A 26,882-nucleotide genomic window follows, 5' to 3' on the forward strand; every position below is an offset into this window, starting at 1 on the left:
TTTTTGTATTTTAAAAGTTATAAATAAAAAAAGAAACTGGGTGAGGGAAATTCTCACCATGCGACGGATGGAGCGTTAAGATTGAAAAAAGAAGCTGTCGATAAATTACATTTTAATTAAAACGTATTGATACAATTTGATGAAATTTATACTAGGTACCTATGAATTGTTTTTCAAAAAAGGTGAAAATAAATAAATTAACTTGTAAGTAAAATAATTAATGCAAAGAAAGATAAAAATTTTAATACTAATTTTAATAAATTGAGGTTTTCTGTATCAATAACTAAAGTATTAATAATTTAATATTTGTATCGAGTGAGATTTGAATCAATTAAAATTTAATTACTTTAGATTAATTTGAATGCGAAAGTTAAATTTAATAACAAAATTTCTATATTAGTGAAATAAGTTGATGAGGTGATTCTTGTATTTATTATTATTGTGAAGAAAATAAATATTATAGTTTTTATTTCAGTGATTAATGGGTTCAAGTTGTTTTAAATAAAAATAACCAAAATTCACAAAAAAATGGAAAAAAAGTATCTTTTAGTGTCTCGAAACATAAAAAAGTATCCAAATAGCAAACCATAAAAAAAGCTTTTAGTAGATGAGTGCAAAGCCTGTAGTAGACTATATTTTAAATTATTTTTTTAGTTAAATTATTTACATATTTTTTCCGCTTTTTTCTAAAAAATATTTTTTACCTGCTTCCATAATAGATCTCGGCGCTCGTTCATTTTCATCCATTGTCGTGCGCTTTTTGTTTCTTGCCTTCCAAGCATGATAAACTTTTAGTCTACGATGAAATTCATGTCGACATGCCTAAAAAATAAAAATATTTCATTTATTTATTTATTTATTAAAAAAATACTTATCAATATTTTCCAAATGAAAACAAAATTAATTCTTGCTTTTGTGGGGTCGCCAAAAAAATTAATTTTATTTTTCCTTGATTTCCAGACACAATATTGACTTTTTCCCTGATCCTAAATTAATTCAAACTAAACATAATTTCTTGAAATTTCAATAATTTAATCCATATTAGTAATATTTCAAGTATTAATTTAACATTCTAAAATAGTAAAAAACGTTACTCATAAATTATTGTTGAAGAACTAATTAATATTAATGCAAAATATGTTTTTTTTAAAATTTATTTTCTTAGAAAAACAGAATTTTATTTCTTGTTCTATGTAGAATTAAAAAATCAATTTTTAGAAAATTCATATTTTGTTAGAATTACTTCAGATCTTTACTAATTCTAATGTTTTTGATAGTTTCCCTTCTTAAAATGTTTGGAATTTTAAAATTAATAAAATTCTTTAATGTTTTCAAGATCAAATAATAATGCAAAAATTAGTTTAAAAAAATTGATTTCAATTAGAAATTTATAGAAATTTTACAAAACCTATAAAAAGAACTGTCAGTGGAGAAAAATTTAGTAATTAGAGGTAAAAATTCACGTTGAAGTTTCTTGGAATTGTGTTCTGAAATTTAGATTATAGATTAGATTAATGCCATTCATGACGTATTGCATTTTATAGTATAGAAGCTCTATCAGTTTATTCTGCTCGAATAAAAAAGAAAAAAAATCTGTATTATTTTCTAAAGATTTTATAAAAATTGAAAGGCAATAAAAATTCTTTTTTTTTTGCTTTTACCTCAAGTAATTCAATATCACACGATGTATTAATGGCATCTCGTAATTCTGAATATTTCCACTTGGACAGGTCGTATTTTTTGTTCGCCATTGCTGCTTGATGATTACGAACCTGCTCCGATCTGAGAAAAAAAAAATTTATTTGTCAATGAAAAAAATTTGAATTATTGATTTTGACAATTTTTGAAAAAATCCATTATTTCCATTTTACATGCAGACGATAATTTTTAAAACACGTACACAACCAAATAAACCACTAGAATCTAAGGAGAAAAAAAATGTTACCAACTAAAGTAGAAAAATCAAATATTAATTAATCTATGAAGTATATGTAAGGTAATTATAAGATCAGAGTTGCCACAAAAATTTACTTTCGTTTTTCGAAAGTTTCGACTTTTTCCTGATTTCCATATAGAATTTTAACATCTGATTCCTCTAAAAAAAATTAAAATACTAGTTCAAAATAAAATTCCCTCGATTATTTTCAAAAAATTTCAATAAAATTATTTTTAGAAATTCAATTATTTTAAATAGAATTTTAGGAAACTTCAATTATTTCGATTATTTTAAAAAATTTCAATTACTTGTTTATGAAAATTCAATTCCCTTTAAGAAAGTAGAATTTCAATTTAAAAGATTCATTTTTCTGAAGTTTAAGTAAAATTTTCCAAAAATTCAATATTTAAAAAAAATTCAATTTGAATCTTTTTTAAAATTAACTAATTAAGAAAAATTGTAATTGTATTTCTTTGGTAATTAAATTATTTTAGATGTAATTTAGAACCTTTAATGCTGCTTTTTACACTGACAAACATAATATTTTGTTGTGACTCTTTGTAAAATTCAATTCGATCATTTACAAATTATTAGATTAAAATTCTTTGAGCTTTTCATTTCTTTAAATCTCTAATAAAATTCTTTAAGACATTTAATTATTTTTAATTAAATTTTACAAAATTTTACCATTCAATTGATCATTTTTAACAAATTTTTTAACAATTTAAGTACTTTTAAAGAATTTAATTAAACTAAAACTTCTCAGAAACCGAATTGATTCATAATTTTAATTTTAAATTATTTACTAATTATTAAATTAAAATCCCTTGAAAATTCCATTTTTGAAAATTTTTAATGAAATTCTTTAACAAATTTAATTATTTTTAATTTCACAAAATTTGGATGATTCTGAAATTTTCTGAAAATACTGAATTTTAAACTAATACTTTCTCATATGATAAGAATGTAAAAAAAGTCAAGCATCTTTAAAAAAATTCAATTAAAGCTTCTCAGAAACCTTATTTTTTTCAGAATTTTAATTTCAAAATTATTTACTAATTATTAAATTTAAATTCCTTAAAAATTCGATTCTTGACAATTTTTAATGATATTCTTTAAAAAATTACATTATTTTTAATTTAATTTCACAAAATTTTAATGATTCTGAAATTTTCTGAAAATACTGAATTTGAAAAAAAATTCAAGCATTGTAAAAAAATTCAATTAAAGCTTCTCAAAAACCTTATTTTTCAGAATTTTAATTTCAAAATTATTTATTAATTATTAAATTTAAATTTTTTGAAAATTCGATTTTTTCAAAAATCTTCAATGCAAATAATTTAATAAATTTAATTATTTTCATTTTATTTCTAAAAATTCTAATTTGATAAAATTTTTGTAAAAATTCAAGAATCTTTAAGAATTGAATTAAAGTTTCATAGATATCTAATTTTTTCAGAATTCTAAATCAAATTATTTACGATTTGAATACATCATTTTTAAAATAAATATTTAATTACTATTAATTTCTTCATATGAGTTGAAATTTTCAAGAATTTTAGTTTTTATCTTTCTGAAATTGAATTATTTTTCAAAATTGAAACTTTTTTTGAACTAAAAGTTTTTTTTTAAAGTTAATTAAAATTAATTGACATTAAGAAAGTTATTCTAGAATTTTATTTAAATTTATTTTAATTAAATTAAACTTAATACAAAATAAATTTAATTCAATTAAATTATCCGATTGATACTATGTCAAATTTTTATATTTTTATTAAAAAATTTTATTAAAAATTTGTATTAAAAAATAAAAAAATTAACACTCGGAGTGATCGTTCAGTTTTTCATTCAATCTAATTGAAAATAAATTTAATTTAATTAAATTATCCGATTGATAGTATGTCAAATTTTTATATTTTTATTAAAAAATTGTATTAAAAAATAAAAAAATTAACACTTGGAGTGATCGTTCATTTTTACATTTTTTAAATTATTAATTTATTTTAATTTAAAATAAATTTAATTATTTACAGAACAAAGCAAAATTAAATTCTTTTTTAAAATTCATCGCTAATCAAAGATTTTGAAGGTGAAAAAAATTTCTTTAATTAAGATTTCTACTTTTTTCAAAAATATTTTTTGACACCAGAAGACAGAATTTTTGCTATAATTCTAGCTGTTCGATAATTTTTCAATACTTTCTATAAATTTTTCTCTCATTTCCCTGATTTCCCTGACTAATTTCATTTTCCCTGAATTTTTCCTAAATTTCCTTGACTTGTGGCAACCCTGACGATGTAAAATACATAGAAAACCAAAGATTGAGTTAAATTAGTAGAATTAGAAAAAGGAGAAACTGGAAAGTATAATAAGTTCGAACATGCAGAAAATATTAATTTTCAAAACCAAGAAAAAACACATTGTCCATATTATAAGAAATTAATGAATCCAAAGTCGTGAAGATCATCTACTATTTTTTTTTTTTTTTTTGGTAAGAATGATGATTCCGCTGCGGTTAAAAGTTAAGCGACAAAAGAAAGGAATATATTTGCATGCCAATTTCCTGAAAACATGAATACCTTATAAGTCTATTGTTGCTTGTTGCCGTTACACGTGAATCAGGAGCGCTGTTAATAGCAACAAAAAATTAATATTTCGAATCAATTTCCATTTATTTTCAGCGATTAATTCTTAGTATTTTTCAAATACGATAGTTTGGAAATTCTTTGATTAAAAAAGAGTTTTTAATTTTATAAATATAAAAAAAAGACGTTTACATTTACTCTAAACATCGAAACAAATAATAATTATTGATGGGAAAATATATAACATATGAAGAATTTCTAATTTTTTTAGAATTTATCGAAATTCTAAAATTCAAAAAAAGAGAGAAAAATTTTATTGATTAGTAAATAGTTAATTTACCTTCGAGCTAATGGTGGAGAATCTTCAACTTGTCCATTTGATTCTTGAGCAAGTCTCAGTGCCAATTCGTGGTCTCTTCTTTCTTGTTCCAAAATCTCTCGGAAATGACTCTCTTCCAATACTTCCTTTTCTATTTGTGCCTGTGAAACAGAAACAATTAATTAATAGTTTTTCTCTTGATTCAATTAGCAAATGAACAGTATTTTTATTGATTCAACTAACAAATTAATAGTTTAATATTAATAGTTTTTTATTGATTCAAGTAACAAAAATTAAGTTCTTTTTATTTTGCCAAATAAGTAACTAATAATTCTTTTTATTCATTAAATTAACTAATTGATAGTTTTTTTTATTAAATAAAAAATTAATAGTTTTTCTTCTTGATTCAAATAAGTAGGTAATTAAAAGTTTTTTTTATTGATTTAAATAAGTAATTATTAGTGCTTTCTATTGTTTCAATTAACTGAGAGTATTTTTATTCAATTAACTAATTAATTAATATTAAAAAAAGTATTTTAAACGTTAATTACACGAATTTTTAAATAAAAATCTAAAAATCTTAAAGTTCCATTGTCGCTTTCAAACTGATCGGACATGTTTATAATTGCTGCGACTATTTAACAATAAGTTAGTGATATGTGCTTTAGTTGAATTTATAGTTTATGCTTATTAATAACTATATATAGCAATGGCTATGAATCACAAATAAATAAAGTTCTTTTTAGATATAAAAGCGAACGTGAGTGTTAATTATCAAGCGTTAACTAGTGTGACTTCTGATAAAGAGAAAATAAATAAAAATAAGTAAAATAAAAATACAAACTGATCAGATAAAAAAGTGCAGTAAATTTTATCATAGAAATGCTCAACTGTAATTTACTTCTAAAATTTCAATCAAATGTAGTTTTTACGAATTTAAAAATGTATCAAAATTATTTTACATGGACACAAGAAATTCTTAATTAAATATTAAATAAAATAAAAAAAGTTACGCGGTATTTCATCTATTATTATTATGAAAATTGAAAAAACTTTTTTATTTTGAAATATTAATTCCAATTTTGGAATAATTTCAGATTCAAAATTTAAAAAATCTATTATTAGCTATAAATTTACTTATTAATTATAATTACCTATTTATTGTTTTCAATCCTTCGAAGGAATTCAATTATTTTCAATACAATTTCAATAAGATTTCTCTAAAAAATTCGATTATTTTTAAAAATTTGAAAAAATTTTTAGCAAAAATCCAATTGTTCTGAAAAATTTTGATTAAATTCTTTATGTGAATTGAAATGTTTTCAATACAATTTTAATTAAATTCCTCAAAAATATTTAATTATTTTCGAAAATTTAAATAAAATTCTTATCAAGATTTAAATTATTTTCATAATTTATAAAATTTTTCACAAGAATTTAATTATTTTAAAGAATTTTAATAAAATTTTTCGCAATAATAATTTCAATAAAATTCTCTACAAGAAAAAAATTTAATACAATTTTAATCAAATTTTTCGCTGAAATTTAATTACTTTAAAAACATCAGACAAAATTATTCATGAGAATTTAATTATTTTCATAATTTATATAATTTTTCGCAGAAATTTAATTGTTTTAAAGAATTTTAATAAAATTTTTCCGAAAAATTGTATTATTTTGTAAAATTTTCATAAAATACATTACAAGAAAAAAATTTAAATTAATTATACTTTGAAAAAATTTAATTGTTATCCTAAATAGCAAAATTCTTCGTAGAAATTCAATTGTTTTGAAAAATTTTCATAAATATTCTGTATGAGAATTGAAAAGTATTCAATACAATTTTAATTAAATTCCTCTAAAATATTCAATTATTTTCGAAAATTTAAATAGAATTCTTAGCAAGATTTAATTTATTTTCATAATTTATAAAAATTTTTACAAGAATTTAATTATTTTAAAGAATTTTAATAAAATTTTTCAGAAAATACTTTACAAGAAAAAAAATTTAATTAAATCCTACTTTGAAAAAATTTAATTGTTATCCTAAACAGCAAAATTTTTCGTAGAAATTCAATATTGTTTTGAAAAATTTTGATTAAATTCTTTATAAGAATTAACTTATTTTTAATTTAATTTTAATAAAATTCTTATCAAAGATTTCAATTATTTTCATAATTAATAACATTTCTCGAAAGAATTAAATTATTTTAAAAAAATTGTAATTAAATTTTTCTCAAGAAATTCAATTATTTTGAAAAATTTCGATAAATTTCTTTATAAGAGTTCAATTATTTCAGATTTAAAATTATAAAAGAAATAATATATGAAAGAAATATTCTTAATTAAAAACAATTTGCTTTAATTAATTTTTGTTGTTTTTTAATCTTCAAAGCATTAAATTAGAATTTCATTAATATTGAAATTCAAAACATTGAAAACCAAAATTATGAATAAAATTAGGAAATAAAAAAAATTACCAGAATACAACTATTATTAATATAGATTTTACTCAGAAAACTTTTAAATTTTACTCAAAAAATTTTTTAATTTAAATTTAAAAATTATTTATGTAAAATTCAGAAAAATGGGATTTTTAAATATTTGAATTGAAAATGAATTTACTTGAAGAGCGGCAGCAGTTTTAAGATCTTCGGCCTCTTGTCTTCGCCTCTCTTCCTCTTCAATTTTTCTTCTGTTTTCAATTTCATGCTTCTTCCTTCGATTTTCTTCTTCCTCCCGTTTCTTGCGCTCCTCCTCCTCTTTCTTTTGCTTCTCTTTCTCCATTTCCAATTGGATTTTTCTCAATCTCTCCTGCTCCTCCGCTATTTTTTGCTGTTTAACCATATCTTGAAGGGCTGCCATTTGTTTATTCATCTGATTCACTAAATTCGTGTAGGTCGCATCAATTTCCGTCGCCTTGATCTTTGGATTTCTCTAAAAAAGACATTTTTTTACAATTAATTTTATAATCTTCCAAAAATTACTAAAATTTCTAAATTTTATATTTAGAATTTATTACTTTTCCTTCTTTCTCTAAAATCCGATTATTTTCAAAATTTTATAAAATTATACCTAATTTATACATTTTCTTTAATATTAATTTTGTACTTTTATTATTACAAATAATTAAAAAAAATTTAATTTTTAAATTCTACATTAAATCAAATCTATTTTTGATGATAAAACAAAATCTTAATTGCAGTTAAAATTCAATTACCTTAATTTTTTGCATTGCGGCCTCCAATTCGGCTTGTAATTTTTTAATGTCGCTGATACTTTTCTCCTTAGCTGATTTCAATTGCTTCGAAATTTCCTCCATTCTCGACAGTTGACTCGTTAAATTTCGTATTTTCACGATTCCTTTTATTCTCGGTTGATGTTGCTTTTTGGCAATGTACATTCGTGCCATTTTTTGAATAACAATCAAATGATTTCGACGATAGATAATTTTGTTCTTTACTGTAAAAAGAAAAACAAGGGACAATAAATAATACAATCAATTTTCTGTAAAAGGAAAAAAAAATTTTTCTGTAAATAAAACAATAAACAAAGTTTCTGTAAAAGAAACAATTTTCTGTAAAAAAAAAAAACAATAAATAAATTTTTAAAAAAGTAATTTAAAAATAGAGAAACAGTAAAAAAATTATTGAAACAATAAAAATTAGATACTGAAAAAAATTAATTTTTTATAAATAACAAAATAAATAAAATAAATGGAATAAGTAAAATAAAGAGTATAAATAAAATAATTAAATTTAAAAAAATTAAGTAAAAAAATGTAAACTCACATTTTATCACAGATAATGCGCAAAATTGCAATTTATTCCAGCGTGACTTCAATAGCCATTTTTTCACATTCGCCACAAGTTTCTCTAGATTTTCCGGATCCGATTTCATGATTTTATCAAATTCGGCAAATTTTCCCGGTTTGAAAAAAACTCTAGTGATGCCAAATTTGAAATCTTTTTTATTCAACTTCAAACTATGCAGCAGGGCCTTGAAAATAGGAAAAAAATAATTTAATTTTAACAACAACCAAATTTTTTTAAAAATTTCAAAAACAAATTTTTAAATACCTCACAAAAAAATCTAGGATCCAATTTTGCTAATTCCGGCGGTAAATAAGACTTGTACATATTGTAAAGTTCCTGAAACGGAACTCTACTTGGATAACCGTGTTCCATCAATTCCAAAACAGAAGTCATTCCGGAACATCGTAATTGTCCCAAAATATTGTTCCCCTCGAAACGATGACTGACCATTTCATTGTTCGGCTTAATGCAACGAATAAAATTCGTTCCCTGTTTGAAAATTTTAATTTAAAAAAAAAATTCATTAGTCATTTATCTTTAGCTAAAATAATTTAATTGATTATATTAAAATAATAAATTTTAAGTTTAAAACTTACGTTGCTCTTAAGTTTATCCATTAATTCGCCTAATTGTGTTTTAAATTTACTACCGACGCTGATGAATGTTAATTTTCCTTTTTGACTAGAATTATTGGCAAATTGTGTACGAAGAAATTTATTCTCACTCTCTTGTATCAAACACTCTAATGATGCATGAAGAGCGTCATTGTTCTTTTCTATAAATTGATTCTAAACCAAAAAAAGCAAATAATTAATTAAACGCACCATTTATTTGCAAATTAGCTGAGAATAATTTTTTTTATTCTTATTTCTATTGATTTTTAAGATTAGGGGAGAGTGGTGTAACCCCGAACATGTTTGAAATATAATAAACAGCGTAATTTCTAACGTTATAATTACATTTGTGTCTTTTAAAATGTTTAAAAAAATTAGTTTCCATGAATAAAAGATAATAATCTTTTATTCGATTATTAAAAAAATTAAATATAAATACGCTCTGCTATCTAATTAATTGTTTTCTATGAACCAAGACTCATATTTAATTTAAAAATTTAACGAAATCTCAAAAAGTTTTAAATTTTTTCTTTGTAGATATACGTAAATTTATTTGCAATAGGAACGGGATAAAAAAGTAAAATTAACAGAATTTTTAATCATTGAAAATAAAATTTATAGCTAATACTAAATAAATAAATTTATAATTATCAAATGAAAATAAACTTTTGCAGAGTTTTTAATTATAAAGCAGACTTTGTACTAAATAATTAATTTTAAAAAAGAAGCAAGAAGTTGCTAAGTAGTTCTCGAAAAATTAAATTTGACAACTCAAAATTTTTTCATAATTTCTAAATTAAATTACACTCAAAAATAAAATAATTTTTTTAAAATAAATATTTTAATATCCATATAGTTTTCCATAGGAATTAAAATATTTTAAATGATTTCAATAATGTAAAGCCTTATTGAAATTTAAATATTTCTAAAAATTACGACTATAATAAATTCTTCCAAAATTCAATTATTGGTTTGTTGAAATTTTTAAATAAAATTATCTATAAACTTTAATAATTTTATTTCAGAATAAAAATTTAAATATTATCAGTTTTACAACAATAAAAAATTTCAAGAATTTCAATTTAAAAATCTTTGAAATTTAATTATTTCTAAAAATGTTAACTGAAAAATTCAATTTTAAATCAATTTTTTTTTAGAAAGTTTGATGAAAAATCAATTATTTAAATACAAAAATAAAGAGTTTATTGAGTAATTGAATATTTCTTCAAATTTAATTCTTATGAAGAATTTTATCAAAATTTTTAAAAATAATTGAATTCTTTCGAAGAATTTTAATTAAATTTTCAAGAATAATTGTATCTTTTGAAGAATTCATTTAAAATTGTATTAAAAAAATTGAATTTAAATTAAATTAAATTAATTAAATAACTGTATTCATGTGAAAATTTTATTATTTGTGAAAAAAATTCAGAAAAATAATTAAAAAAAATACAAATACAAATTCAATTGTTTTGAAGAAAATTTTGAGTTTCTACGAGGAATTTAATTGAAATTGCATTAAAAATAATTGAATTCTTCTAAAGACTTTATATTTAAGTATTAAAAATAAGTGAATTCTATCAAAAAATTTTGTTAAAATGTTTAAAATTAATTAAAATCCATCAAAAAATTTTGTTAAAATGTTTAAAATTAATTAAAATCCATAAAAAAATTATATTAAAATTGTATTGAAAATAATTGAACTTCTGCGAAGAATAATTTTACTATTTTCAAAAATAATTGAATCGTTTTAATTGTTTTGAAGAATTTAGTTAAAAAATTGTATAAAAAATAACTGAAGTCTTTCAAAGAATTTTGGCTTTAGAATTTTATGAAATATTTTATCAAAATTTTTGAAAATATAATTGCATTCCTGAATGAAGAATTTCATTATTTACAAAAATAATTGAATCGTTTTGAAGAATTTAGATAAAATTGTAATAAAAATAATTGAAGTCTTTCGAAGAAATTTACTAAAATTGAAAAAATATAATTAAAATTATTAAAGAAATTTTATTAAAATAAATTGTATTGAAAATTGAATTTCTACGCGAAAAATAATTTTAATATTTTCGAAAATAATTGAATTCTTTCTCTTGAATTTTATCAATAATTTTTGAAAATATAATTGAATTCTTTCGAAAAATTCTATTATAATTTTTTGAAAATAATTGAAAACAAATTGAAATAAGTATGGAAATAGTATCAAATCGTAATAAAAAAAATAGTAAATATGTAGTAGGTTTGAGTAGATGACTACGAAGCCGAAGAATAAAGTGAAAATATTTACCGTTTGATAGCAGACACCGCCGGCAAAATGTCGAATGACAAAACCCTCGTCATCACGAAGTTCACGGTGTGCTTTTAATTTTGAAGTTCTTGGCAAAGTAATTCTAAAGTGACCGTTCCAAGTTCGATGCACTTCACTAGTGAAATGGGCAAAACTGTGCGTTGGCAATTTTGATTCTTCGTCAAGTAAACTGAAGATACCGGTATTTTTCGATTCAATGAGATCTAAAATTTGCAATTTCACACAATAATTATTTGATTACTTAAAAAGTAGACGCAAATATTTAGAAATTAAAGTTTTAATAATTAGATTCAATTTAGAATTAAATTTGGAATATTGAAAGAATACAAACCAATACAATCCTGATTGTCAACGTAGGAGATTTTCGGAACATTCAGAGATTCTCGAGCGTAAAGTTCTTGCTCGAATTTAAGTATTCTTTCGTTGAAAAATTGTTGAAGTTTCTCGTTGCAGTAATTAATGCAAAATTGTTCAAAACTGTTCACTTTGAAGTATTCTAAAAGAAAATTATTATTGCAATTTTTACTGAAATCATTTCAAAACTATACCAAATGATATGCGCGCGGAACGCGGTATTTCATTTATTATTATTTTGTAAATTGAGTAGCTGCATGCAACAACTCGCCGAGCGCTGAATGTTCAGCCTAGCGCTCGGCGAGTTGTTGCATGCAGCTAGTCAATTAAAAAATTTTATATTTTCAAGAATAAAAATCAATTTTTGAATGATTACAGATTTAAAATTTAAAGAAATCACTTATTAAGTACATAATATTAAATATTCTTGTTTATTATTACCTATTCAAAAATTTTAATACAATTTTTCGCAAGAATTTCATTATTCTCAGCGTAAATAATAAAATTCTCTAGAGCAATATTCAATTACTTTCAATACAATTTTAATAAAATTTCTCGAAACAATGCAATCATTTTTTAAAATATTTAAATTCAATTCTGAAAAGAAATTCTTCGAACCAATTCAATTATTTTTATAAATTGTAAAATTCTTGGCAAGAATTCAATTATTTTTGTAAATAAAAAAATTCTTCTGAGAAATTCAATTATTTTCATAAATAATAAAATGTTTCAAAGGAATTCAATTATTTTCAATATAATTTTAATAAAATTTCTCGAAAGAATACAATTATTTTTAAAAATATTTAAATTCAATTATTTTCAACAATTCTGATAAAAAGTTCTTCGAAACAATTCAATTATTTTTATAAACTGTAAAATTCTTGGCAAGAATTTAATTATTTTTGTAAATAATAAAATTCTTCTGAGAAATTCAATTATTTTCAATACAATTTTAATAAAATTTCTTGGAAAAAATCAATTATATTCAAGATAATTTTAATAAAATTTCTCTAAAATGTTCAATAATTTTTAAATATTGTAATAAAATTTTTCGAAACAATTCAATCGTTCTCAAAAGTGTTTAATAAAAATCTTTGTAAATTTCAATTATTTTCAAAATTTTCAATTAAAATTATTTTTACGAATGAAATTCTTGAAAAAAAGTGTAATTATTTACAAAAACTCTAATAAAATATTTTAAATAGTTAAAATAATGAATTTTTATAAAAACAATATAATATCATACTAAAATTATAAATCCAAAAAAAATAACAGCACAATATACTCTAATAAAATTGTTTGAAAGAATTTAATTTTCTATATGAATAATTTAAATATAATTTAATATGAAAATTATTAATTACAATTAATAATAAACACGATTATTTGAAAAACTAAATAGTAAATCTTCATAATATTCAATTACTTTCAAAAATTTTCAGTAAAAATTATTTAAAAAAATTTCATAATATTTTCAAGAAAATTGAAATAAATTCTTCAAAACAATTCAATTATTTCGAAGAATTTTAATTAAAATCTTGCCAAGAATTAAATTATTTTCAATACATGTTTAATTACATTTTCTCGAAAGAATTCAATTATTGAAAAAATGTTGATAAAATTCTTGAAATGAATTAAATTATTTTCACATTTTTTGATAAATACTTTGCGAAAATTCAATGATTTTCAGTAAATTAATTTTAAAATTGATAACATTTAAAATGGAAAATTATTTAAAAAGTTAAGAAACAAAAAAGCAAACTGAAACTAACTTGAAATTGCGAACAGATTATCGGAATACAACGATTATTAATATAGAAGAAGATAGACAGAAGATTGAAATTAATATTTGAAAATTAAAAATTCTTTCACTTTGCCTAATAATAATAAAATATGTAAATAATTTCGCGCGTAATTTAATAATAAAAAAAATAAAACTATTACATTTCAATTAAATTAATTCAAAATATTAAAAATATGAATAAAAAATAAAATAAAAATAAAGAAATGAAATAAGAAATATTAATAAAAATAAAATGATTAAATTTTATTATATTAATTCTAAAAATTAAAAATATAATGAAAAATAAAAAAAGAAATTAATATTTACATAAAAATAATAAGTAAAATTAAGAAAAGAAATGATAAAATTAAAATGAACCTTACCAAATCCGGCAATATCGAGAACACCAATATAGTAACTAGAAGCTTTAAACGGAATACTTTTGTTTATCCGAGCAACAATGTGATCGAAAAGTTTATTGTAAATGGCTTTCGCGAGAGCATCTCTCGCATTGTTAGCCTCGTAAACCTTCAAGGGAACCCTAATACAAAAAATTTACTTCAAATTCTCTATTTTTTTCTAAATTTCTACTTGTGAAAAAATTTATAAATATTTATTTATTTATAAACGGGACTTGCCGCCTAAGTAAACAATTACGAAATAAACCAAATAAAAAAAAACAAAAAGAATTAATTAAGTACTAAAAAACTCAAATAAATAAATTCAAAATAAATTATTTAAATACCTACATTAAACAAACAAAAACGAAATTTAAAAAAATTGATGATAGAAAAAATAATAATACTCCTTATTTGTTACGTACATAATGACAGTTCCCTTAATTCCCCCTCGACTCGTTTGCATCACTTTTGAAACGAGAGATTGTCGCAATTCCTCAGGATCCACCGACAATAATTTAGCGGCGAATAAAATGGCTTTTTCTGAAATTGCAGTTATTCTCGAACCGCCTTTTGTATCTTCTGGATTATCCTCGAAGGTGATATTTCCAAGGTGAAGCACCGCGGCCACCATTGTGTAGATCTCCATTTTTTCAACATCGGAAAGCCCTAGTCGAGTTAAAGCCTATGGAAAAAAGAAAACTTTTATTACAACTTTTATTTAAAAAAAAATACCGGTACTTTACAATCTTTACTCAAGCTCCATGGGGGGAAAATTAATCCACAAACGATCCGATCAATTTTATTGACTTTAATTTGATAAGAACTTTGTAGATTCAAACTTTTCTTTTACTATTTTCCCCTCAAGAAATTAATTTCAATGTTCATTTTATGATCGTAATTAATTTTTTAATCGAAATTTACTTCTTGATCGAAATCAATTTAATTTCGACCAAGAAGTAAATTGATTTAGTTTTAAACTTAAAGTTTTCAAAATATAAACTTTCAAAACGAATAATTAAGCATTTTGAATGTGAATAAAAAATTCATGCCTGATCCATTGCGGCGAAACCCTCGACGTCGTCGAGAATTGGATCCTGAAGACTTCCCTTATCAATTTGATCGCGACTTTTTTGGGTATTATTAATTTTCTTCTCTGAAGAATTATTGCAAAAATATTGCGTGCATCCATTACGTAAATAATGAAAGTCATCGGGCTTTGTGATACCGAGTTTTGCTCTTAAATCTGGCGATGCACCAGCGCACATCATGTAAAAAACATGATAATTCCTCTCGTCCAAACTCTGAAGGCAGACTCGTGATTTTTCCAAAAGATAATGAGAAATATAACCGCCCACAACTTGGCACTTGGCGTCAAAATGAACTTCCATAAATTTTCCAAATCGAGAACTATTATTGTTACGTTTTGTTTTTGCATTACCAAATGCTTCCAGTACTGGTGTGGCTGTAATTGAGAAGAAAAAATTTATTTTCCACATGTGTCATTATAATTATTTTATTACAATTTAAATTTTTTTATTGCTGATTTGTATAATTTTAATTTTTTCATAATTTTAAATATTGTAATTAGAACTTAATAATAATTTTTATCCATGTTTTTTTTATGTTTACAATTAAAAAAGATATTGAAATAAAGAATGAAGTAAAATAATTTTAAAAAATTGAAGGAAAATAAATAAGAAAATCAGTAAATAAAAAAAGGAATAAAAACAGGGAAAAAATAATAAAAAAGTAAATAAGGAAACTTTAGCATTAAAAATAGAGAAAATTAGGGGAAAAACTAAATTTATATTTCCCTGTTCAATATAAATTTGATTTAAAAAAAAATTCTTTCAAATTGTTTTCAAGCCTAAAAATAAAAAAAGTTGAAAAATAAAAAAGCGAAATAATGGAAAAAAGCAAAAAAGGGAATAAATAAAGAAAAAAAAATAGAAAAAGGGAAAAATTGAAGAAAGTAAAAACTAAAAATTAATAAAAGGAAAAAAAGGGAAAAATTAAAGAAAGTAAGAAAATTAGGAATGGAAAAATTAATAATAGAAAAAAAAGAGAAAAAATAGAAAAAAGTAATAAAATAAGAAAAAGGAAAACTTAAAAAGAGAAAAAAATAATAAAATAAGTAGAAAATAAAGAACGAAAAAATGAAAAAGGAAAAAAAATTAAATATGGAAAAAGAAAAAAGAGAAAATTAGGAGAAAAACTAAATTTGTCCTTCCTAGTTCAATTTAGATTCGATTTAAAAAAACTGATTTCAAATTGTTTTCAATCCTAAAAAGAAAATTTGAAAGATATATATCTTAAAAAAAATAAAAAAGCGAAAAAATAGAAGAAATTTTAAAAAAATGAAAAAATTTGAAAAACAAAAAAGCGAAGTAATAGAAAAAATAAAACGAAGAAAAAGTAAGAAAGGGAAAAATAAAAACAAAAGAAAGAAAAATAGAAAAAGATAAAAAAATAAAAAGGGAAAAAAATTAAGAAAGTAGAAAGACTAAAGAAGGGAAAAATAGAAAAAAGGAAAAATAAAAATGAGAAATAATAAAGTAAAAAGTAAAAAAGGGAAAAAATATAAAAAAGTAATAAAATAAAGAAAGAGAAAATAAAAATTCGAAAAAATATAAAAAAGTTTAAATAAATAAAAAAAATGGAAAATAAAAAAGAGAAAAAAGTTTTTTTAAAAATGTGGAAAATAAAGAAGCGAAAAAATGAAAAAGGGAAGGAATTACAAAACCAAAAAGGAAAAAAAGTATTAAAAAGAAAAAGAGAAAATTAGGGTAAAAACTGAATTTATATTTCCCATTTCATTGTAGATTTGAGTAAAAAAAACTGCTTTCAAAATGTTTTCAAGCCTAAAAATAAAAAAAGTTGAAAGATAAAAAAGCGAAATAATAGAAAAAATAAAACGAAGAAAAAGTAAGAATGGGAAAAATAAAAACAAAACAAAAATATAAAATGATAGAAAAATAAAAAAGGAAAAATTGAAGAAAGTAGAAAAAATAAAAAAGGGAAAAAGTAGAAAAAAGGAAAAATAAAAACGAGAAATAATAAAATAAAAAGTAAGAAAGGAAAAAAATAAGAAAAGAAAAAACTGAAAAAGGAAAAGAGTAAAAACATAGAAAAAAGTAATAAAATAAAAAATGGGACAATAAAAAAGCGAATAAATAGAAAAAAGTTTTAAAAAATTAAAAAAGTGTGAAATAAAGAAGCAAAAATTGAATAAGGGAAAGAATTACAAAACCAAAAAGGAAAAAAGTATTAAAAAGAAAAAGAGAAAATTTTGGTAAAAACTGAATTTATATTTTCCGTTTCAATGTAAATTTGATTTTAAAAAATTGCTTTTAAATTGTTTTCAAGCCTACAAACGAAACAAGTGGAAAAATAAAAAAGCGAAATAATTGAAAAAGTGAATAAGAATAGAAAAAGAGAAAAAAAGAAAAATAAAAAGAAGTGGAAAATAAAGAATCGAAAAACTGAAAAAGGAAAAGAATTAAAAAAAAACAAAAAAGGAAAAAAAAATTAAAAAGAGAAAATTAGGGAAAAACTAAATTTATATTTTCCAGTTCAACGTAAATTTGATTTAAAAGAAGAGAAAAAATAAGAAAAGAAAAAAAAATGAAAAAGGGAAAAATTGAAAAAAGGAGTAAAAAAGCGAAAAAAGTAGAAAAATAAAAAGGAAAAATATTGAAGAAGGTAGAAAAATAAAGAAGAGAAAAAAATGAAAAAAGGTAATAAAATAAAAAAAGGAAAAATTAAAAAGGGGAAAAATAAAAAAGCGAAAAAATACAAAAAAGTGGAAAAATAAGAAGCTAAAAAATGAAAAAGAGAAAGAATTAAAAAACGAAAACGGGATAGAAGTAAAATAAGAGAAAAGAATGAAATAATAAAAAAAGGAAAAAATAAAGAAAGATAAAATAGAAAAGAGAAAGAAGGAAAAATTAAAATGAGCAAAAATAAAGAAAGAAATAATAAAAAAGAGAAAGAAGGAAAAATAAAAATGAGCAAAAATAAAAAAAACTATGGAAATAGAAAATAAAAAAATATTGAATTTATTATTATTAAATAAGAAAAAAAAGTAGTGAAATTAATCTACCATCGAGAATTTTCTGCTCAACGGGTCCAGCCGTCGATCCCCAAAGATCGCATAGATAACGAAGAAGATATTTTGTAGATTCGGTCTTTCCAGCTCCTGATTCTCCGGAAACAATTATACTCTGCGATTGCTTCAGCACTTTCATGTCTCTGAAGGCTTTATCAGCTGAAAGAGAATAATAATTAATGAGTTTAAAATTAATAAGGGCCTTCATTACAAAATGACGAGGATAATTTTTTTAATTCTTTTTTTTTTTGAAAGCAACTCACCAATGGCAAAAACGTGTGGAGGCGTTTCCCCCAAAGATTTCCCTTGATATGCCTTAATCGTACGAGGTGAATAAAGATCCTTGACCTCGTAATAAGGATTCACGGCAATTAGAATATTAGCGACGTAAGTCTAGAATTAGAAAAAAAATTTCATTCATATTTAGTAATGTATGTTGTGTATTTTTTCTTTTATACTCGCGATATTAATTAGATCAATTAGGAAAGATTTTAAGTTGAATTCAACTTTTTTATGTACCTACATAGTGGAGAAAGTTGAGATTCTCTATTTGATTTTGGTTTTCATATAAACTTCAAGTAGTCTTTATTGAAATTGTTCATTATTTATTACGGAAGAAAGTGTGAAGATGCACTTAAAGTTTTCGTGTGAAAGAATAAAATAAATGAATAAATAAAATGTAAATAAAGTGGATAAAATAAATTTAGTACTTTTAGGATGAAAGGTTTTTTAATTCTTTGTAAACTCGTTTGCGTAAATAAAAAATAAATAGAATATAAATATCTAAATAAAATAAATAAAGAAAAAAAATAAATAATAAATAAAAAAATTAATAAATTTAAACAAAATGAACAAGAAATTAAAAAAATGAATAAGTAAACAAAATAAACAACAAATAAATAAAAAAATAAAATAAATTGAAACAAAATTTACAAGAAATTAAGAGAATAAATAAATAAACAAAAAAATTAACAAAATAAATAATCAAAATAAACAACAAATAAATAAAAAGAATATATAAAAGTTTTAAAAATAAAATGAAAACTTTAAAAACGAAATAGGTAAATAAATTAAAGAAAAAATAAACGAAATAAACAGGAAATGAATGAAATAATTTTAAACAAAATGAACGAGAAATTAATAAAACAAATAAAGAAAGAACATAAACAACAAATGAATACAAAAATAAAATATTTAAAAAAATAACTTTAAATACAAAATAAATATATTAAAGAAAAATAAACAAAAAACTAAAAAAATAAAAAAAATTTAAACAAAATGAACAAGAAATTAAGAAAATAAATAAGTAAACAAAATAAACTGTTAAAAAGAAATAATAAGAATAAATAAGAAACAAAATAAAAAATAAATCAAAATAAAATGAAATAAAAATGAATGAAAAAAAAAATGAATGAAATAAATCAAAGAAAAAATAATAAATCCTGCGAATAAATCATCCTTTTACTCAACATCTGCTACTTACGTATATTCTATCTTTGAAGTAACGAGTTCGTATGTTATTTAAAAGAGTGGCTTCGTTCAGGTACATTAAGGCACCTGTAACAATAAATAATAAACATTTACTTCCATTTATCACATTTAATAAAGAAAATTAAAAATTCATTCATTCATTTAGGTTTTATTTAAAAAAAAGGATCTTTTCTCTATCCAATTTTAATTCCCAAGAAGAAAATCAGAGAATTAATAAAATTTTTTTCATTAAAATAATTCATGCACTCTTTCAATTTAGAGGCGAACATTAATTTTTCTAATTAATCTCTCACCAAATTAATTAATTACAGAAGCAAATTAATAAAATGTTTAAAATACTACAAATTATATTATAATTTCTGTAATTGTATTAATTATACACGAGGAATAGAATTATAATAAAAATATAATAAATTTTAATTAGAATATGTAATGAATATAATATGATTCGTAGTTGTAATTTCGGTACTAACGGTAGTTAGTTATTAATTAATTGTAATTAAATAATTATTATAATTTAAATAATAGAAATAATTATTCTCACGCTCTCTATTATTATTTTTATTATTTCTATAGAAATAATAATTATTTCTAATAATTCTAATGATTTTAATAATAATAAAAATAATTTTATTAATTCTAATAATTCTATAAGTATTGAAAATATATTTAATTTGTAATTCTATTAATTTCTCTTCCCTAATTATAATTCCGTTATCAGATTTTATTTTAAAGAATTCATCTTATTATACAACTAAATTTATGTGAATCAAAATTAATAAATTTAATTGCAATAAGATTATACAAAATTTGATTTACTTTTATCTAATTTATTAATATTAATATTTGTAAATATACCCAAAATATAAAATGAAAAACAATAATTAAAAAATAATTTAAAAAAAAACTTCTAAACTTTTAATAAATAAATAATAAAGAAATAAAAATATGTCTTGCCCCGTTTATTTTTGTACGTAAATAAATAAAAAATAAAATAAATATATTTATTTTACGAATGGGCTTTGCAAGTATATTTTAAATAAATAAATAAAAAAGAAAAATGGAAATTTTTTGAGATAAAAAATAAAAAAAAAAAATATGAATACTAATTTTTAGGTAAAATTGTTCCTAATTAAATATTTTTCTTTTTTCTTTCGTCATTCTTATGTGAAAATTTTTTTTCGACTAAATCGGTAAATTCTGCGTCAGTTTTCTTACAATTGTCTTCAACATCTTTGGTGTATTCTCCAGCAGGAAAAACTTCATCCAGAGGACAAGTACGTTGACGATATTTTCTATCCAAAGGAACAATAAGTGCATCACCGTCGACCATGTCAGCGAACTTTCCGATAATGAAACCCTCCTCGGAATCCCTCACCCAGACCTGCTGGTTCTCCATTTTTCCGATTTTCTGCAAAAAAAAAACAAACAAATTGACAAATTATTATCATTTATAAATTTAAACTTTTCAATAAAAAACAAATAACAAAAGTATTAATTTTTAAAAGGAAAATCACCAGAAAATAAATTTTTGTCTTCTCTCCAATGTTTATTACATGAAAAAAAATTGTCCACTAAATGAAAAAAATTTGTCTTCCTAAATATTATAATTTTCATAAAAAAATCAAACTTTATAGTTTTTACTTTTTCATTCATCGATTTTCGAAAAAAATATATAATATAATTGAGAAGAAAACGAAGAAGAGAAAATTATCGTTAATTAGAGTTTTATTTTGATTTTTCTGCAATTAAAAAAAAATAGTGAAGGCGTTTTACGACCTTCGGACATGTGAGCTTCTCATCGACCACTTTTGCACTTTTGCTGCTTCTCCTTCAGCAATAGAATCAAACTCTAAATATATTATAATAAAAAAATAAATAATATATATTCAAAAAAACTAAATATAATTATTAGATTAATGCCTATTATTTTTATTTATTTACGAGGCAAATTTGAGGAAAAATAATTAATTTTATTATTTATTATCTGAATTCAGTCCTTGAATCGAGTTCAAGGCGCAAAAATAGTCGCTTTAGTCGATTAAAAATACAAAAAAAGTTGAAAAAGTCGTTTATCTAATTCAGTGTTGTCACAAAAATTTTATTTTGTATTTTGATTTTCTCCTTTCATTGATTTCTAAATACAATTATTTAAAACTTAAATAATTTAAATAAATATTTCAATACTTCTTGTTTGTTTTTCCCCAGGAAATAAAATTGAAAACCTTCTGAAATTTCATAATTTCTAAAAATAACGACATAACTCTTCCAAAATTCAATTATTTTCTACAATTTTTAACTAAACTTCATCTCTGAATAAATTATTTTTAATAATTTTCCGAAAGTTCTTCGAGAATTCAATTATTTAAATACAAAAAATTAATTTTTTACAACCATTGTAACTGTAACTGAAAAGTCATTATAAGATAATTATAATATTTTCAAAAAATTATAATAAAGAAATTCTTAAAATTCATAATTTGAAAATATTTTAAAATAATTTTTGAAAGATAATAGTTTCTCAATTATATATACAATTGGAAAAATTCCAAATATTTGAAATTTGGTAAAATCTCTTAAAAATAATTGAAATTTGGAAAAATCTCTTAAATATAATTGAAATTTGGCAAAATATTTTTGAAATAATTGAATTTTTGAAAAATATAAAGAAAAATAATCAAATTATCAAAGAAATTTAATTATAAATATGAACATGATTTAATAAGTCTAAAAAAATAATAAGTTAATTATTATTTTTTATTATTCTTAATTATTAATAAGTTCTAAAATAAGTCATTTAAAAATTTTAATTTACGTTGTTCGAAGAGAATTGAATCTCAAAAAATTATCATAAAACAATTCCAAGAATAAACTTTTTAAAAATCTTCAAATATAATTTTTCGAAAATAATTGAAAAAAACGAATTAATTTTTTGAAGAATTTTAATTAAAAAATTTTAAACATGATTGTTTTCTCCAATATATTAAAAATAATTCTAAAAAATTTCAATATTATTATTTTTTGTACGTATTTGAGTTTTCGAAAACGTGTAATTGAAAATATTGAAAATAATAAATTGAATTTTAATAAACTTGAATGGAAAAATTCTAAGAATTACTTTTTTGGAAAATATTTTTTAATATAATTTTTAGAATCTATAATTTCATTAAATTTCATTTTTAAATTCACACTTAAAGATTTTTTATTAAAATTTTTGAAAATTCAATTATTTTCCAAATTTGCAAAATTGAAATTCGTCAAAAGTTGATTTTCAAAAATTTTAATAAATAACTTGAAAAAATCAGTTATTTTCTATTATATTTTAGAAAATTTCAATGTTTTAAAAAATTTTTAATTATAAGTATATTTTAAAAATTGAATTATTTCAACAAAGTTTTTGAAAATAGTTTTTTATTTTAAAAATTGAATTATTTTAACAAAGTTTTTGAAAATAGTTTTTTAAAGATAACAGTTGTTATAAACAATAATTGAAATTGAAGATTTCTCATTAAAATTTGTGAATATTCAGTTATTTTCGAAATCCGCAATTAAAATTATTCAAAAGTTATTTTTTTTTAAATTTTTTATAAAATACTTGGTAAACTAAATTATTTTCAATAAAATGTTACAAAATTTCAATAATTTAAAACATTTTTAATTATAAGTATATTTTAAAAATTGAATTATTTTAACAAAATTTTTTAAAATAGTTTTGAAAGATAATAGTTATTATATACAATTAAAATTTAAGGTTTTTCATTAAAATTTTTGAAAATTCAGTTATTTTCAAAATCCGCAATTAAAATTCTTAAAAAGTTGTTTTTTTATTTTATTTAGAAAATAAAAAAAATTTTTAATTTAAATTTTTTCAATTATTTTCAATTAAATTTTACAAAATTTCAATATTTTAAAACATTTTTAGTTGTATATTTCGAAAACTTAATTAGAAAAAAAAATGATTTACAATTCTGAAAATATGATTTAAACTAATTTGGAATTTATTGATATTGTTTTCACATATAGGGGAAAACAAAGCAAAAGCGTTATGCCAGTGGAAACAAAAGGGAAATTGTTAAAGCGTATCAATTTTATGTTTGCAGTCGCTGAAATGAAAACGAAAGTTCATAATACCTTCACTATATATATAGTATATATTCTTTGATGATATAGCTTTCGAGAAATCTAAATTCTACTGCGCGAAAAATTGAGTGAAAGTCGCGAAAATCGTTTATTCCTCTCGTGCATTATCATAGACTCATAAAAATCATCATTCCACATTTTTTCCTTATTTTAAGGAGTAATAAATATACAATATGAATTATAATTTTTTTATATAAACTACACTGCAAAAAAAAATTTATTTAATTCTAATAACTGACTACTTGTCTATTATCGCAATTAAATATTTTCTAAAAATAATTTTTAATTATTACTTAATTATTGACTTGATTAAAAATTATTTGATTCAAGTTAAATATTAATTATTATTGTTATTTATTTGAATCAAATAATTTTTTTTCAGTGTATTAAGTACGCAATGAACAAAATAATTTTTAAATTAAAAAAAATGCTTTTCTGGAAAAAAAATTTTTTTCCAGTCAAAAATAAAAAAAATAAGAAAACCAATGTTTCTTTGTTAAATTTTATAATTAATATAATTTTATAAATTTAATATGAAAAAATTATTTCCTCCTATAAAAATGATAACATCAATAATACCAAAACAAATAAATTTTTCAAGTGTAAAGTTAAAACAAGAAAGTAAACGTGCAATAAAACACGTTAAGAGACATTTTTAATATTGATAATGTGATGAAACTGTTTTTTTTTCCTAAAAGAAAAAGATGCTCATTTTTTTTAATAGAAGGAATTTTAATATACTGTTTATCATGATGTATCATTAAGATAATGAAAATCTTTTTAAAATCCAAATGTGATTCATATATGTCACTAACACAAATTTGCGAGTTCAATTTTGTAATTATATAGACCAAGAAAACAAGTTTTAATATCATTCAAACAAAATCTTGTTATTAATTTACAAATAATTTACAAAAAAGAAAAAAAAGGAAAGAAAAAAAATTTCACAAATGACGTCAATGAGTATAGGTATATTTTTACATTTCGCTATAGAGTTGGAAAGTAAAAAAAAATACTTCTTACAAAATATATAATTGACATTGCGATATATAGTTGATAAAGGAAAATTCTATTTCATAGTCAAAAACAGGTGGCAAGTTGTTAACCTTGATTGATAAAAATGAGAAGAAAAAAAATAAGAAAGTAAAAATATATTTGTTTATAAATAATTGAAAAATAAACATTATTTATTAGATAATAATAGATTTTATAATGATTTACAAATAAATAAACAAAATAAATGGAATTAGGAAAATAAAATTATATTTAAAATTTATATTTATTTATTTAAATAAAATATATGAATAAAGATAAAAATAAAAATGAATGAAATTAGAAAAATAAATAAAAAATAATACTAAAATAAGAAATATGTAGAATTAAAAAATAAAACAAGAAAGTAAATAAACTATCAAATTAAATTATTTATAAAATTGAAAAATGGAGAAAATTTAAATGATGAAAGAATATAAAATGAAAAAATTACCAAAATCAAAACAATTCCCAAATAAAAAAAAAATTGAAAGAATACAAAATTAAAAAATTATAAAAACCAAAGAATACCAAAATAAAAAATTTAAAAAAGTGAAAGAATAGAAAATTAAGAATTTAAAAAAATAAAATAAAAGAATACAAAATTGAAAAATAGGGAAAATTTAATTAATGAAAGATTACAAAATTAAAAAAAAGAATACAATATTATTAGAAAATACAATTGTTTTTCTTTTTTAATTTTTCCCATCGTCTTCCAATAATTGAAAAAATTTCTGAATAAAGAATACAATATAAATTTTAAAAAATCTAAAAAATTAAAAATTGAAGAAAATTAAAAATTTTTTTATATTAAAGAATAAAAAATAAAAAAATGACCCAAACCAAATCTAAAATAAAAAATTTATAAAATGAAAGAATGCAACAGTGAAAAATTACCAAAATCAAATCTACCGAAATAAAAATTTCAAAAAATTGCAAAATTAAAAAATACGAAAAATTAAAAATTAAAATAAAGAAAGAATATGAAATAAAAATTTTAACGAAATAGATGAATAAAAATTAAGAAATGAAAATTAAAAAAATTAACAATATAAAAATAAAAAAGTGTAAATCAAAAATAAAAATATAAAAAAATTAAAATGTAAATAAAAATACTTACATATATTTAAAAAAAATAAAAGAATAAAAATTAAAAAAGTGAGAAAAATAATAGCAAATGAATTACGAAATACCAAACTAATAGTGGCAAATATTTCGATATGAGTCACGCTTTATAAATTATACAGACTCCCAAGTTAACCATAATTGCACAATTAGAGAGAAAGTGAAAATGGACTTATAAAATACTTTTATATACATAAAGCTACTTAATTATCAAAAAAAAAGAAGAGAAAAAAAACGGAAAAATAGAAATATTTTCTAATTTGTATTCTATATTGTAAATCACGAAAAAATAATTTTCGAGATATATTAACACTCCACTCTTCCTAATTGACACAATATCTCCGATCCATTTTATCCATTTTCTCCATAAGCTGAATTAATGAAAAATAGAGCGGAACATAGCGTGTCAATTTCTATATATTTTTTTAACAAACTAAAATTAAAATCTCTATTTTCGATTCACAATTAATTTTTCGTATATTCCAGACGAATTTTCAGACCTTTCTCCGCTTTATCAATATTATTTTTTATTTTGTTATTTATTATTTACTCTCTTTATTTTTATTTCATTTTTTTATTTACTTCTTTATTTATTTTTACACGGTTTTCAATTTTAATTTTATTTATTTTTATTTCGCTTTTTAATTAAATGTTACACATTTGGTTTTTTATTTTAATTTTATTTATTTTTATCTCGATTTTTATTTGAATATTATTTTTTTCATTTGGTTTTTTTATTTTAATTTTATTAATTTTTATCTCGTTTTTTATTTGAACATTATTTTTTTCATTAAATTTGGTTTTTTATTTTAATTTTATGTATTTTTATCTCATTTTTAATTTGAATATTATTTTTTTCATTTGGTTT

At 20.6% G+C, this 26,882-nt stretch overlaps 1 protein-coding gene across 2 annotated transcripts in view; it reads right to left on the reverse strand.

Annotated features, from left to right (window-relative positions):
* Positions 1-26,882, reverse strand: part of LOC122511067 (myosin heavy chain 95F) — a 63,985-nt gene that overhangs the window by 5,437 nt on the left and 31,666 nt on the right. Inside the window, exons 3-20 of one of the 2 annotated variants that reach the window (XM_043626108.1) lie at positions 20,936-21,128; positions 19,710-19,783; positions 18,490-18,619; positions 18,221-18,385; positions 15,168-15,580; positions 14,541-14,800; positions 14,101-14,258; positions 11,912-12,076; positions 11,560-11,783; positions 9,252-9,443; positions 8,920-9,144; positions 8,632-8,839; positions 8,061-8,302; positions 7,466-7,777; positions 4,862-5,001; positions 4,516-4,563; positions 1,662-1,782; positions 705-822 (exon numbers count right to left, since the gene is read on the reverse strand). In XM_043626108.1, coding sequence (XP_043482043.1) covers positions 705-822; positions 1,662-1,782; positions 4,516-4,563; positions 4,862-5,001; positions 7,466-7,777; positions 8,061-8,302; positions 8,632-8,839; positions 8,920-9,144; positions 9,252-9,443; positions 11,560-11,783; positions 11,912-12,076; positions 14,101-14,258; positions 14,541-14,800; positions 15,168-15,580; positions 18,221-18,385; positions 18,490-18,619; positions 19,710-19,783; positions 20,936-21,116 — 3,376 coding nt within the window. In that variant the 5' untranslated portion in view covers positions 21,117-21,128. The remainder of the gene's footprint in view (positions 1-704; positions 823-1,661; positions 1,783-4,515; positions 4,564-4,861; positions 5,002-7,465; positions 7,778-8,060; positions 8,303-8,631; positions 8,840-8,919; positions 9,145-9,251; positions 9,444-11,559; positions 11,784-11,911; positions 12,077-14,100; positions 14,259-14,540; positions 14,801-15,167; positions 15,581-18,220; positions 18,386-18,489; positions 18,620-19,709; positions 19,784-20,935; positions 21,129-26,882) is intronic. The other variant, XM_043626117.1, reaches the window with a different exon arrangement.

This window comes from Leptopilina heterotoma, unplaced genomic scaffold, assembly GCF_015476425.1.
Source record: "Leptopilina heterotoma isolate Lh14 unplaced genomic scaffold, ASM1547642v1 Lhet_121, whole genome shotgun sequence".
In the NCBI taxonomy this organism is placed as follows: Eukaryota; Metazoa; Arthropoda; class Insecta; order Hymenoptera; family Figitidae; genus Leptopilina; species Leptopilina heterotoma.